At 34.3% G+C, this 15615-nt stretch overlaps 1 protein-coding gene and 1 non-coding gene across 2 annotated transcripts; both read right to left on the reverse strand.

The window, feature by feature from the left end:
• Positions 1-2365: 2365 nt before the first annotated feature.
• Positions 2366-2472, reverse strand: LOC114913297 (small nucleolar RNA R71). The gene has a single exon (XR_003799305.1). It is a non-coding gene; the product is annotated as a small nucleolar RNA R71 (small nucleolar RNA).
• Positions 2473-13186: 10714 nt separating this feature from the next.
• On the reverse strand, positions 13187-15308 carry LOC105035362 (cytokinin riboside 5'-monophosphate phosphoribohydrolase LOG8). Its single transcript, XM_010910908.4, has 7 exons — positions 14958-15308; positions 14465-14562; positions 14301-14331; positions 14128-14227; positions 13973-14043; positions 13672-13877; positions 13187-13509 (listed from the first exon to the last, which is right to left on the reverse strand). Exons 1-6 carry the CDS (start codon positions 15090-15092, stop codon positions 13674-13676), a joined length of 639 nt encoding a protein of 212 aa, XP_010909210.1. The 5' UTR covers positions 15093-15308; the 3' UTR covers positions 13187-13509; positions 13672-13673.
• Positions 15309-15615: the final 307 nt, after the last annotated feature.

A 15615-nucleotide genomic window follows, 5' to 3' on the forward strand; every position in this document is an offset into this window, starting at 1 on the left:
GGTGGGGATTCATTGCCGACTGAGAACTAAACTAGAGAAGAGAGATTTTGTGCCATCAGACGGTCCAGAATGAAAGTTGATCTTGATCCAACGACTGACATTGAATCCGACTAAGATTAGGTGCTGGTCTTTGATTTTTTGATGCGATCTCATGCATTGGATCAAATCCAATGGCCAGAACATAGGGACATGGGTTGGACACATTTTAGAGGGATTTTGGGACTCCGTTTACTACCAAAACTTGGAAAAAATTCATCTATAAAAAGGGGGCCATGGCACAAGAGAAAAAATAGTAGAGATAGCTAAAAAAAATAGAAAAAAAAATTATAAAAAATTTAAAAAAATTAAAAAAATATAGAGATCTAAAAAGAAAGAGAGAAGCTCAGTTTACTCCATGCAGTATGAAGAAAAAAGGAGAGATCATCAACCATCTTCTCGACGAGATTGCATCGATCAACTTTAGATCTTTATTACAGTTTTATTTTATTTTATTATTTTTAAAATTTTTTATAATTAAATTTTAATTTTAATTAATATAAAATTTATTTTTTTATACTTTAAATTTTTATTATTTTTTTATACTTTAAATTTTTGTTATTTATTTTTATTGTAAGTAGATGTTAAGATCTAGTTAGTAAATCTTAGTATCAATTTATTTTTATGCTCTTTAAATTTTTATTTTTTATTTTTATTATAAGTAGAAACTAAGATCTAAATAGTAGATCTTAGTATCAAGTTTATTTTTCAGCACTATTTAATTTTTATCTTCTATTTATAATTTTATTTTTAAATTTTTTTTAAAAAAAATTAAAGATTTTCAAATCAACACTATCTTTTCTATGGATTTGACCCAACTTATTATTTTTATATTTTTTTAATATTTTTTTAAAAATTAAAATTAATTTGATAATTATGGTGTCCTAATGACAACATCGTCAGATTATCAATTTTGGCACCATTGTCAGAAAAAGCACTAATTTTAACATTTAATTTTTTTGATTTTTTTATAAATATAACTTACTAATATTTTTTATTCTTTTTAATAAAAAAAATAAAAAAATCAAAAAAGAGATAGAAAATTTTCAATTTTGCTTGGTGAGATCAATCTTATCCCTAGACTTCTTTTTTTTTAGTATTATTTACTTTCTTTTCAAATTAATTTAAAAATAACCCATTTGAACCTAATAAAACTTCATGACAAGAATAAAAATCCTAATTGTTTAGAAGCATTCATCATCTAGATTTATTTATTTATTTATTTATTTAGTGATTACTGGAGACAAGGTAGGCTTTCATATTTAATTAGTTTCATGCATCTAAATTAATTGTATAGAATCTCTTATTTAAAATTAGTTGTGCATATTCATCTCAAATTAATTTAAGAGCAATACTCATTAACAAGATAAGATGAAGATTTCATCACTCTTTTTTAGTCCAAAAATAACCAACCAGCATCTCGCATTAACCCAAGTCTAACTAAAATTCAGTAAATATTGACTCCTAGGATCAATTGAGTTCAATTCGAGTATTATGATGAAGTCAAGTGTAAAGTAAGTCTGAACTCACCATTGAAACTGGTATCTAAGGCAAAAGGTTAAAAGACTAACCTTAAGTGGACTCATAGTTATTTAATTGGTTCTGTTAGCTTACCTGGCTAATCCAATTGGTATCTAAAGTAAGCAATGAGGAGACTCCCACAATCCCATCTCTTACTTGGCTAGTTGAAGAAAGTGAGAACAGATCCAACTTGCATCTAGACTGATTCACATTACATCAAACTATTGGATCTAAGTAACCCGTAGGTGTCTCGATTTAATTGTTTGCTAACTTGCTTATGATTGAAAAAAAAAATAAGAAAAAAAAATCTAAACTACACATTAGGGTTTGTATTGGTATATGCACGGTAGGAGATCACTTCGTCCTGACCTAGTTAAACCCAACCCTAAAATTGAATAGCTGATACATATTAAACTCGATAACTAAATGGTTGAAAATCTGAAAGAACCATCTAGATAGATGAAAAAATATTTTATTCCTTCCATCTATAACCCATCGACTTGTATTCACTTATCTGAAATCCCAGTGAGTCATTATAAGATCAAGTCTACCACAATCCAGATGCTCCCATCTTTCTATAGGAACACCAATGAAGATCCTTATAAATATTTGGATAAATTGTTAGAAATATGCTTCATAATCAAAATTCAAAATTTTATTGATGATGCACTTAGACTGACCCTATTCTCCTTCTTACTTAAGGACAAACCCAAGTACTGGCTTGGCACAATAGGGAGATCAATCCGAATTTGGGCTGAAATGTAGCACGAGTTTCTTAAAAAAAATCTATCCCATAGGTCAAACCAACACCATGAGACGAGCTATCACTAGATTTTCTCAACTTCCAGGAGAACAGATTTATGAGTCATGGGAGAGACTTAAGGAACATCTTAGAAAATGCTCACACCATAGTCTATCTAAGTGGCAAATTATCCAAAATTTTATAAAGATTTAGGTGATCAATATAGACAGATGGTTGATACATCTTGTGGAGGTACATTCATGAGCAAGAGTGAAGATGAAGCCTATGCCCTATTTGAGACTTTGAGCGAGAACTCGATCAATCATGCTTCACTATCTTCTTATGAAAGATCGATTCCTCACCAAAAATAGACAAAAATTTATAAAATTAAATATACAAACTCTAATCCTAAGGTCAACTTGAACTTGATAACTCAGAAATTAGATAAAATCGATCTTCTTGCTTAGAAGTTAGATCAGGTCATAGCCCTAGGTCAACAAACTCTTGTGCAATATATGTCACCTCTCAATTTTTAGGAGATTTGTTCTATCTGTGCTAGCCCAGCCCATCATACGAGTAAATGTTCCATGGCTACATAGGTTTTACCTTTTATTTAAGAACAAGTTTATTAATGACTCATTTTCAAACACATAATCTAGATTGGAGGAACCACCCTAATTTTTCTTGGAGACCCCAATAGACTTAGGCTCAGACCTAAATTTCTCCTATATCAAACTTTCAAAATAGGTCCCAGTATCCAAACTATGTCTGTAATAAACGTCAGCTAGTCAGCTAACCCAGCCATCCTATTACAATCAACCATCATATCCATCTCCTCAACAGACCAATCTAGCCGATGATAGGTTTAATCAACTTCAACAACTGATTATACCCAACAGCAATCTATCACTAGACTATAAGTACAAATCGGATAGATAGCTGAGTCCACCATAAGGAGAGAACCAGGTTAATTATCAAGCCAGCCTATCACAAATCTCAGGAATAACCCATCCGCTATCCACCAACTACCTGGATCTAATCATCAATTCAATGTCCCATCTAAGATCCTCAATTTGAGAATGCCAACATAATTTTTGAGCTTAGAAGTAAAAGGATTCTTAAGGACCCATACCAAGATCAGATGAGAGAGGTTAGTACTGATGCTAGCCAAAATAAGAACATAAAAGAAGAGATTAGTACTAAGACTTACCACATAGAAGAATCTGAGCCCGAAACTGGTATTAATGTTGGTTCCAATCTGAGTAAGAAAGACAAAGGAAAGAAGAGAACGGATGAGTTACCCAAGACATATAAATCAAGAGTCTCATTTCCTTCAGTCCTAGAAGCCGATTCTTCTTTTCTAGAATCATCACCTCCTCCAAAACTGAAGTCGCCCTTGGTTACACTTGAGTACACATGTTTAGAATCAAGTGACACCCTTCTGGTATCTATTGCATCAAACTCAACTTCTAACTCAAAAACTTAATTCATGAGTATTTTAAAAAAATAAATAGGAGAAATTCTCAACAAACAAGAGTCTGTGAATGGGTTTGTAAGTTATCTTCTTAAAATTAGAGAGATAAAAATGATAAAGAATAGGAACGTGAACTATTTTTTGAAAATTGATAATAAAATACTAAAATTTATCAATAATGAGATCGTAGGCCATCTTCTTAAGATTGGCAATCCAAAATCATTGAAATTTATCAATCCAATATTCAACATGGGGTAGCTGAGAGAATCAGCATGGTCTGGCTGAAGATGGTAAACTTAGCACTTCTTGAGAGATAATCTAGATTTTTTTATTTTTTATTTTAGTTTATTTAGGAACCCGATTCATGTCTGACTGAAGATGATAAATTTAGTACTTGTTAGGAGATGACCAATATTTATTTTTATGCACTTTAAAAAAAAATTATAGCCTTTATATTGTTGATAAGCTCCTCTTCTCAGATTATTTCTCTCCCTATATTTTTTGATTTATCCTCATGGTTTGAATTTATTTCTTTAATTTATACCATTAGAGATAATGGTATTTAAGTTGGAAGGTAAAAAAAATCTCTTAAAATTTTAAAAAAAAATTAAAATTTTTTCAAAAAAAATTAAAATTTTTTTGGAAAATTCTTTTAAATTTTTTTTTGCAAAAATCTTTTGAAATTTAAAAGAAAACTTTTTGAATAAACTATGTGTTAAGAAAAAAAATTCTAAGCAAAATAGACTAAGAAAAAAATGATAAAAGTTAAAGAGTATTTGCTAATGACTATAGTAAGTCAAAGAGTAGACTAGTCAGTCAGACTTTTAGGAGTCCACTTAGGTCACCTAAAGACTATCATCACTTCCAATTGCATATGCACACTGACGAGGCAAAGTAGGTGTTGACTGTAAGGCCAATTGAGAATTCAATTATCACTTAAAATTGATGATTGATATACAACCCAATTAAAAAAATTTAAATTTAAGGAAAAAGCTATCTGCATAAAATAAAAGTATAAAATACAGAGTATATATGAATTGTCTTAAGCTTAATAACTGGATCTCTACACTTGAGTCAAGTGTAGAGGTTCATGTCAAACAGTGGAGGGAAGGTCAGGATGCTCAGCATTATTAAAAAAAAAAAGAAAAGAAGAAAAGAACCAGTGTGAAAGCTACCTTAGTTCATGAGCTTAATTTGGGGGTGTATAAAAAATTAACCAATATAGGTGATAGAGAAGATACATTTATCCTTTACAAAATAGCACCCAAATGCCAAGTTAATCATTACAAACATAAGTGCTGTAGATCTTTAGATATATTCTAAGAAAGTTTTTAATTATACTGACTATGAAATTTGATACTGAACCTCAATACTTAGTTAGTAAATACTTGCTAAACTTTTTGATTTTCAATCCTAGATCTACTTCTGTAAAGAAGAATCTTAATGAAACATGGTGATACTTTTATTACATTGCTAAGGGACTAGCAATGAGTAACTTGGGGGGTGTGATAAGTCATATATTTTTATATTTATTTTAGATATTTTTGATAATTAATGATGCTATTATCTTCTAAAAAAATTAATTTCATAATTAAATTAACTTTTCTTGTAAAAATAAATAATTTTAAAAAATATAAAATTAGAGCATATTTATAGAAAATAGATGTTAAGTTGATTGATCAATTTAAGTACCAAAATAATTTCACACTCATTAGATATTTAATAAAAAATTTAATTTATATTTTTTTTCTAATTTTGTAGGCACAAAATCCAAGCAAAATCAAGCAAAAATATCCAAAAATTAATTTTAAAAAACCTTCGGTGTATAGTGGATTGGCTGCTCGGTCCATAAGCGGTCCACAGAATAGGGTGCGGCTCACAGGATGGTCATAGACCATGCAACATCAGGTCCACGCACGGTCTATGGGAATGGTAGTCTTCGATTTTTATCGAGCAGGTGAGTTTGGCACTGATCAACAGTCCAAGTTGATTTTTATACCTGATCAGATGGCCAGCAGCTCTCTAATCCATATCCAGCAGTGGTGGCCCACATCTTTTATATGATTGAACGACCAATATCACGTGTTAGGTTGATTAGATGGTGGGGATTCATTGCCGATTGAGAACTAAACCAGAGAAGAGGGATTTTGTGCCATCTGATGATTTAGAATGAAAGTTGATCTTGATCCAGTGACTGACATTGAATCCGACTGAGATTAGGCACTGGTCTTTGATTTTTTGATGCGATCTCGTGCGTTGGATCAGATCTGATGGCTAGAATGCAAGGACATGGGTTGGACACATTTTGGAAGGATTTTGGGACTCCGTTTACTACTAGAATTCGAAGAAAAATTCATCTATAAAAGGGGGCCATGACACAAGAGAAAAAATAGTAGAGGCAGTAGAAAAAAATAAAAATAATTATAAAAAATAAAAAAAATAGAAGAAGTGTAAGTATCCAAAAAGAAAAAGAAGAGAATCTTAGTTTGCTTCACAGAGTATGAAAAAAGAAAAAGAGGTCATCAACCATCTTTCCGATGAGGCTGCACTGATCAACTTTAGATCTTTGCTATAATTTTATTTTATTTTATTATTTTTTTAAATTTTTTATTATTAAATTTTAATTTTAATTAATATAAAATTTATTTTGTAGCACTTTAAATTTTTATTATTTATTTTTATTGTAAGTAGATGCTAAGATCTAATTAGTCGATCTTAGTATCAATTTATTTTTATGCTCTTTAAATTTTTATTTTTTATTTTTATTGTAAGTAGAAGCTAGGATCTAAATAGTAGATCTCAAGTTTATTTTTCTACATCATTTAATTTCTATCTTCTGTTTATAATTTTATTTTTAATTTTTTTAAAAAAAAATAATTAAAGATTTCAAATCAACACTGCCTTCTCTATGGATTCGATCCGACTCTTTACTTTCTATATATTTTTAATATTTTTTTAATAGTTAAAATTATTTTGATAATCACAATGCCCTAACGACAATATCGCAAGATATCAACATCCCATCAACTGAAAAGCTTCTTTATATCCTCGACTTAAGGAGGTAGGCGTACTCCCTTCGCCCGATTAAAGCTCAAACTTGAGAGTAGGAGGTATGTGTTAGGAGAAAATTTTGTACGGATCGATGATATAAAGAACCCCAAGGCCCAAGATATCCATGCTTAGTAAGCCTGCCTGCTAAGCCTCCGCCGACCTATCGTCGGCCACAACCTTCATCGCTCTATCATTGACTAGTCCTCGACTTCTTTTTCGTCGGTGCTCCACAGCTTGAGCAGATAAAGATCCATCAACTGACACTCGATAACCCTCGCCCGAGACTGCTAATGTTTCCTTGATGGCCAATCTCTATAGTTTGGCTGAAGAGTCATTGATGCACTTGAATGATTAGCTTAGTCTGACCAGATAACGGTCTTCAACCGATCACGTCCGACCGATCGGCTTTCCATTGTCGAACGAACCCCCAGCTTTGGACTTCCTCATTTGAGGACGGCACAGAGTATCTGACTTTTAATCGTGACCGATCAGTCCTCGGCTCACAGATATCATTTTGGTACACCAGTTTAAAATTCAACACCTGCTAGATGACAGCTATCACAAAATGGATAAAACAATCATAACCACCATATTCCGAGAGTTTCGAACGATAGTTCTACCACTATGCACAAATTACGCTCCGGCCGGACGAGATCGTGCCAACCAACTTACCAACCAAAGCTCCTGCCTCCGTCCATAAAAGGAGGCCCAAAGAGGGTCCTAACAAAAGTACACCATTATTCTGCCTCTCACACTCTTCCATCTGTTAAATAGGAATTCTGATTTGAGTATTGGATGATCTCCGTCAGAGCAACTTCTAGCTTGGACTTTTGTGTAGATCATGTCCCTGGGAGATCCATCTCACCGTCCGCTTCAGCATCTCGACGCCAGACGAAATCTTGCACCAACAGGTTCAATTATGTTACTATCAATCCTACAACTTGTAGCCTCCTAGAACTATATAATGGACCAAGGCTTGCTTCCGTAGTCTAAAACTTAGACAGTTAGACCTAAAAAACTAAAGATTTAGAGTTGGTTTTTAGAAACTTATGTCCAAGCATTCTACAAGTCTCCTCTAGCATGAGTAGCACTTGTCTAACTAATTGATTTTACAAATTGGTTGCATTATACTAAAGTGCGACGTCCATCCGTGGAAATCAAAAGTTGGGATGTTCTATTGCCATGGCTGCTCTCTTACAGAAACTTATAGATCAAATCTTCTAATCAGTCAAACTTATAGATCAAATCTTCTTGTCAGTCAACTGTTCCATTGTCATGGACTAACATCTTGGCATAATTACAGGGATCTTGAAACAGGTTCTCATCCTTTGCATCTCATAACACAATATCTATAAACTATCTCAAAACAAATTTTTACATTTATAGCACAGTTTGTCTATACATTCAGAGAAACAGGCCATTCCAAGGTTACCATGCCATTATTTTTGAGAGTGATTGAACAAAAATTTTATGTTTGGCATCTGAAATACTTATATTTCTAATTTAGCCAAATTAACTTAAAATGGGTTTTTGTTTTTGGGAGCAAATGCTTCATTATTCTGACTCTGGTCTTTACCAAAAATTTTTCCTTTCACCTTGCAAAATTCTTAAGAACAGTACCTTTTCCCGTGATTGGCTTAGGCAAGACAACAAGATAGTCTCTTATAGGTGGCTGACAACAGCATAAAGTATAATTTGTACACTTGAAAATCTGCAGAGATGCCAATTAGTAACTAAAACTACAGAAGGACATCTGTGGAGCGCTAAGCATAGTTGAGATGGCCCAGTGGGCTGAGCTGAGTCATTTGGGATTGTGCTTGGACAGGAAGCAAGCAAGAATATATGGTGATCTAGGGCTACCGTATACAAAAGGAGTTTGCGGATCTTTCTTCACAAACAATTGTTTCCTAGAAGCCCCCACAACCAGATTATCTGAAAAGTGAATTTCAATAGTTTGATTCAACCTAATTCTGCCGTGTTGGATTTGCCATGCGAAATCAAATAAGTTGAGTACCATGTATTGCGCCTATTCCGACCGTTGCTAACTCCGCTCCTATGGCTGAATTAATGGCTATTTGGTATGAACTTGAAATAGATGTAACTATGTTCCAGAATCATATCTTGGAGGGATATTTAAAACTGTTGTCACATGGATTAGTAGCAAGGAATGTTCGCAACATCTGGCACCACCTAGAACTATCAAGCATCTTTGTTCTACAAATTCTCGTCTCCACGTTCTTCGGGAGGTAATCACGTAGTAGACTATTTGGCCAACATAGTAAGCATCGATCAAGCTAAAAGGGCTTGGTTAGAAGACCTTCTCCCTATCCTATCTTATTTCGTTAGAGTGGATGCAGGGGCATCACGTTTATTAGCCTATGGTGAGTTTTCTCCATCCTCTGTTACCGATGGCGGAAAAGAAAGAAAAAGGTGAAGAAGCAGTAGCCACGAGAATGGCGTTGGCCCTAAAAGCTGGCCCATTGAAATCAGGCAGGCATCATAAAAGGAGTAATTCTTTGTACATTACATGTAGTGTAGAAAAAATATACTATTCCATCTGATTGAATCATATAGCCATCACTTTATAACACACATTTAATATCTGTAATTTTATTTTTTTATTTAAAATTTTGAATAACAAAAATACTCTTCATCTTTTTAAAAAATTATAACATCCTGTGGTCATATTATGATATCCTATGGTCAAATTATAACTTCTTATTCATAATTTGATCGTAAGATATCATAAAGAAGAGAGAGATATTTTTATTATTTAAAAATTTCATAAATTTTTAATGACGAAAATATCATTTTTTCTTTATGACTTTTGAAAGAAATTATAACTTTCTGTGTACAGAAGTCATAATTTGATGACGGATGTCATAATATGGTAACAGGATATCATAAGCTTTTCAGAGCAGGAGAGATATTTTTGTCATTTAAAATTTTGAATTAAAATATAAAACTATAAGTATTAAATGCGCGTTGAAAAATAGTGATTATGTATTCTAATGTGATTGGATGATGTATCCTATGTCAATTTTATTGTACCATATATGACGTATGAAAACTCATTTGTAAAAGATATGGATGCTCAAATAAGCCCATAAAATATTTTAACTAAGATATTATAATCAGTCTGTACCTATCCTTACAACATTTGAAAACGTGTGTTACAAATGTTTTCAAAGGTCTGCAGTATTTGTACTTTTGCATTACGATTAGGAAGAAGCTTACAAGCACCTAATATACAGTTAATCGAGTCTGCAGAAGTGGGAGGCAGATGTCTTTTCCAATGTTCTAAGTATTTTATTCCTTTGGCTAGCCATAGATTAGGAGTCTCAAAGGCGAATGCTGTTTAGTGTTATAATCCCATATATATATATATAGTTTTTAAAAAAATTATGACTTTCTGTGTACAGAAGTCATAATTTGATCACGGATGTCATAATATGGTAACAGAATATCATAAACTTTTCAGAGCAAGAGAGATATTTTTATCATTTAAAATTTTAAATTAAAATATAAAACTACAAGTATTAAATACGCATTGAAAAGCAGCGACTATGTACTCTTATATGATTGGATGGTGTGTTCTATGTCAATTTTATTGCACCACATATGACGTATGAAAACTCATTTATAAAAGATATGAATGTTAAAATAAACTCATAAAATATTTTAGTTAAGATATTATAATCAGTCTGTACCTACCGTTACAATATTTGAAAATGTATGTTACAAATATTTTTAAAGGTCTGCAATATTTGTACTTTTGCATCACGATTAGGAAGAAGCTTACAAGCACCTAATATACAGTTAATCGAGTCTGCAGAAGTGGGAGGCAGATGTCTTTTCTAATATTCAAAGTATTTTATTCCTTTGGCTAGCCATAGATTAGGAGTCTCAAAGATGAATGCTGTTTAGTGTTATAATCCCATATATATATATATATATATATATATATATATATATATATATATATATATATAGTTATATAGTTATATATTTTATGAAAAAATATTATGATGTCGGCAACTTAGCTTCTCCACACGTATGCTACCAACTTAGCTTCTCAAAGATTTTTTCCTCTCTCTGTAGGTCCCCACCGTCACTGTCCTCTCCAAACTCCCTCCCCTCCCTCGGCTCTGGCGGCACTATCTCTCCTCGCCTCCCCTCCCCAGCCACCGCCTCTCCCATGTATGCTGCCGCCTCTCCCACCGACACCACAGCCTTTTCGCCTCTCCCACCCACACCACCGCTTCTCCCGCCTCTCCCACTCATGCCGTCGCTTCTCCCACCCATGCCACCGCTCCTCCCAAAACCCCCCTACTCTGATTTTCCCCACATCAGGCTTGGGTGGACCACGAAGAAGTCAACCTCCAGGCTCCCGTAGGGTACGATGAGAGTAGCTTGGGGTATAGAGATATAGATGGGACCAAGATTCGCAAGGCCTTTAGGAAGAAGAGTAGGGAGGAGGGGTACAGTGAGGGGGATGTGATTGGGTTCTACATTAACCTTCCAGATCAGATTTCGTATGCTCTAAAACTGCCACATCTTATTTGGTACAAGGGGCAAAGGTATATGTACTCAGCTGATAGCAAGGATGAGCCTCCCAAAGTTGTTCTTGATGAGTTCCTCCTCTCCAAAATATAATTTTTTTTCTTTTCACTTTTTTTTATTGTATAGAATTGCAAGGCTTGGAATGTTATTTACTTTGCCAATTATTTTCTGAACTAAGATACATTCTCCGTGAATCATCATCCTGTTCTCATTATTGCCTTTGTTAGCTGTAAAATTTTCTTTTTGACTATTTATATATCTGCACTTCTATAGTGGCAAAATTCTATAAAAATTTATCTGCCGAAAAATTGAATTTAGTGGTATTTACTATTGATGATATATGAGAATGGAATATTGTTATTATTCTTGACTTGAAGCCCTAGAAATATGATCGTTGCCTATGTGAATTACTCCCCTTTGAAGGCTACATTTTTTTTTCTCTGTCAACCAAGTGATGCCCTGCTTCCAAAAGCAATCAAAATTTAATTTTTCATAAAAACATTAACAGATAAGCAATCAATCTATAATTATGGAATGCAAGATAGTCGATTTATTAATTTTATTAAGTTAATAAATATTTTATATTCGATAAAAAATAATTTATATTTTATTTATTTAGGTAAAAATAATTTATAATTTTTTTGGATGCCTTTCGGGGGAGGATTGGTAGCGTCAGAGTCGAGAGAGGAGAGGAGAGGGGGGTTGGTAGCGTCGGAGCCGGAGAAGTGGAGGGGAGGAGATTTGGTGGTGCAAACAAAATGCACAATGGCCTGAAATAAAAGTCGAAGAATTATTATCGGATCTCATCAAAAAAATTATTTCGAAAAAATTGTTGGAGGTAAATTAATTTTTTTTGAAAAAATGAATTGGATAAATTATTGATATATTTAACTCCCAAGAAAAAAATGAAAGCTTCAAATCATTGATGAAGACTGATAAAATTATTTTTCATTATGTTGAATTCTCTATTATATTTTGATCAATTCTATACCGACTACATCACATTATTTTTCTATCAGTATAAGCACATCAATATTTCTAACTATCAAATATTATATATTATAATTCTATAAATAATAATATTTAAATAATTAAAAATAAAATAATAATATTTAAAAAATTATTTTCGTACGTCTAGTCTCATGCAACGCATGGGTCTCCGGCTAGTTGAATAATAAAAGAAGTATGCCGGTCCTCCTCCTAGCAACTTAATTTGTGAGTCTATGATGTTGGGTTGTCCTCCAATCTGATACGCCTAACCAAGGGTTCATTTGATTTTGTCTCGGAGGGCCTTGGTGAGGCATACTTCACTAAAGTGGCTTTGGTCCGGGACAATCAAGCAACCCTAAAAGAAATTAATCAATTGTCCAAAAAGCAAAAAAAACCAGTAATGTAGCATATCTGCAACCATGTGAAAAGAGTCATTTTCATAGTTATGGCAATGCCTGAACAAGGTCCTTTCAACTTTGTATAAAACTTAGTGAAGATTTTACTCAAGATGCCTAGTTCCATTCTACAGTCAGGTAGAATTGGTTGACAGGTTTCCTAATACCTAAAAATGACGTAATATAAATGAATTGCTGGGATGGCTCCCATTGCAATTGGACCAAATGCCAAGTAGACAGAAAACCGGCAAGCAACAAAGGAAGCAAAAAATCCTATCTGCCACTCAAAAAAGAAAGAAAGAAAGAAAGAAAGAAAAAAAAACAACCACCTTCTAGCGGCGCCATCTACATAAAACAGATACCGTGATATAGCAAATAAAACAAAACATTCCCATCCGCAAAGTATAACCCACCAAAAAAAAAAAGTGACAGCATCACAGAAAAGGGAGAAATGGCAATATAATTTCCTGGCTCTTTCCTTGGCCACCTGTTTCTTTCCATCGATGTATTCACTGGGGGGTTCCCACACACACATCGAGAGAGAGAGAGAGAGAGAGAGGGAGAGATTTAGGACAATTACGTAGAAAAGTGAAGGGAATATGTTGACGTACATGCACACATAAGGGAGTTAGGCTTATTATTAGGACATTTGAGTAAGCTCACTTGTAGCGGACTCTAATAATTGGTCCCCATCCAGCTTTGTCCGGGTGCAGCCCTGTCATCAAGTGGCGCATAGCCTGCAAGTAACAGTGAAAACCAAAAACATATCATTCCCTGCTTTTGCCCGGGAACCTTTGTCTCTGTCACCCCCAGCTCAATAATTCAGCAACCAACCAAATGTAAGCGAGAACATAAACAAATAAAGGAAGAGAATGAAGCCATCAAACAAATGAATTCACCTCTAGCAGCTCCGCTTCCTCTTTAGGCTTGTGTTTCCCTTCCTTTGCCCTCCCTCATTTACCTCCATTTTCCTGATCAGCTCCTCTGCGCTCTCTGCTGAAACCACAATATTTCTTGCTGACTCCTCTATGAAGCCTTCCTCCACCCCTTTGTCAAACAGTGCAAGCAAACTGTTGTAGTACCCATCCACATTCAGCAACCCCACCTGCCCAAAAAATTCAAAAACCAAAGACCTAATAAAGCTTGACCTCCCAAATGTAATATTAAATTGGAATGCAGTTAAGTAAGACAGTAACTCACTGGTTTATCATGGATTCCAAGCTGAGACCATGCTACTATTTCTAAAAGTTCCTCCATGGTTCCATAACCACCTAAAGAGTTTTGAAATGAAACATACAATTATGACTGTTTTAGAGCCTAGTTGGCATTGGAGTAGGAGTTGACTTGGGATTCACCTGGAAGGGCAATAAAGGCATCAGCATGTTTAGCCATTTCTGACTTCCTCTCATGCATGTCTGCTACTGTCTTCACCTCCCCAATGGTCTCTCCTGATATCTGGAAAGCAATTAACTGCTGCTGAACTTTAAGAGAAGATAAGAGACAAGAGAGTAGAGGACTTGGAACTTACCTCATGTGGCTGGAGAGCTTTAGGAATGATTCTGTGATGAAAGAATGGATCAGCAAGAAACTTATGATCTTCTTATGTGAATCATGAAAGTCTAACAAAAATGTATTACATGTAACAAAAAGGCAAAGTAGAAGAGCTACAACATGGACTTATATACTCTTTACCCAAGAACATGACATCCACCATTGTAAACAGTCTGAGATATCAGGCCCATCAGACCTACGCTTCCACCACCATAAATGAGGTCTATTTTTCTCTCAACCTGAAAGACAAACGAGCAAGTTAAAAGGAACTAATTTTCTATAGCAAAGAATACACTTATTTTATTACAAAGACTACAACTGAAAGGACTATCAGAGAAGAATCATTCTTCACATGGATGCACCATTATTATTTTTCCCAGAGGTAACCAGAAGAGAAAAACAAACTAAAAGAAGAATACGAAAGATAAACATTTTTTCTTCAAACAATCATATCACATTAGTTTTGTTTAATCTTCAAACAAAACAATTAAAAGAGGGACAAACTTCACTAGAAAATGGAAAGCAACATAAGAATGAGAAAATAAAGGGGCGTTTCTTCATAAAGATAGCTTCGTAGAACTCAATTATGCCAAGGTGGTAGTTTGCTTTCAGATTTGCCTTCCAGTTTTCTCACCAGTTGCTTCCCAAGGTCAAGAGTTGCATCACTGAATGTAGTCCTGTTCCCTGACCTACTACCGCAGAAGACACATATCCTTCTAAACTTACTTCTATTCTCACTTTCGACTGCCACCTGTTGTCTTGCTTCCATCCACTCAAGAATTAGAAGGTGGTTATGACAAGAGAAGAAAGAAGCAATGCTCGCAATCACAGGCACAAGATAGAAAAGAGAGAGAGGAGGCAGAGGCAATGAAAGCCAAGAAGAAGAATGGATTCCAACCACTCCAAAAATAAAAGAATCTGACACCTTGCCTATTGAATCTCCCTCTCTTCTTTATCCCTAATACTTCCTTTTGTCTGCTCAAACTCCAAGTACTACGCCTGTCTCCCCCCTCCCCCCGGGGTTATTTTTACAAATATATTTGCTTTTGTGCTCACCCAGTCACTCCTTGGGTGGTGGCATTTCCTACTAAAATATACTTGAACATGTCCTTCCTTGGGCGCATTTACTGCCATTTACCACTGACTTTATAAATAACCCCATCCACATCTTTGGCAGCTACCGACCCACGGGGCCTGACATCTCTAATTTGGCACTGTTCTTTTACCTACTCTTTCCTTGCCTCTTCTTGCTTTTACCTGTCCTTTAAACGTGAGTACTTTCCAGACGTGAG

This window comes from Elaeis guineensis, chromosome 15, assembly GCF_000442705.2.
Source record: "Elaeis guineensis isolate ETL-2024a chromosome 15, EG11, whole genome shotgun sequence".
Classification (NCBI taxonomy): Eukaryota; Viridiplantae; Streptophyta; class Magnoliopsida; order Arecales; family Arecaceae; genus Elaeis; species Elaeis guineensis.

Coding starts and splice junctions, on each gene's coding strand:
- LOC105035362 (XM_010910908.4), bottom strand. CDS start 15,092: ATGGAAGCAAGACAACAGGTGGCAGTCGAAAGTGAGAATAGAAGTAAG. Junction 14,332..14,464: donor GGTGGATGTCATGTTCTTGG/GTAAAGAGTATA, acceptor CTTTCATCACAG/AATCATTCCTAAAGCTCTCC. Junction 14,228..14,300: donor AAGCTCTCCAGCCACATGAG/GTAAGTTCCAAG, acceptor ATTGCTTTCCAG/ATATCAGGAGAGACCATTGG.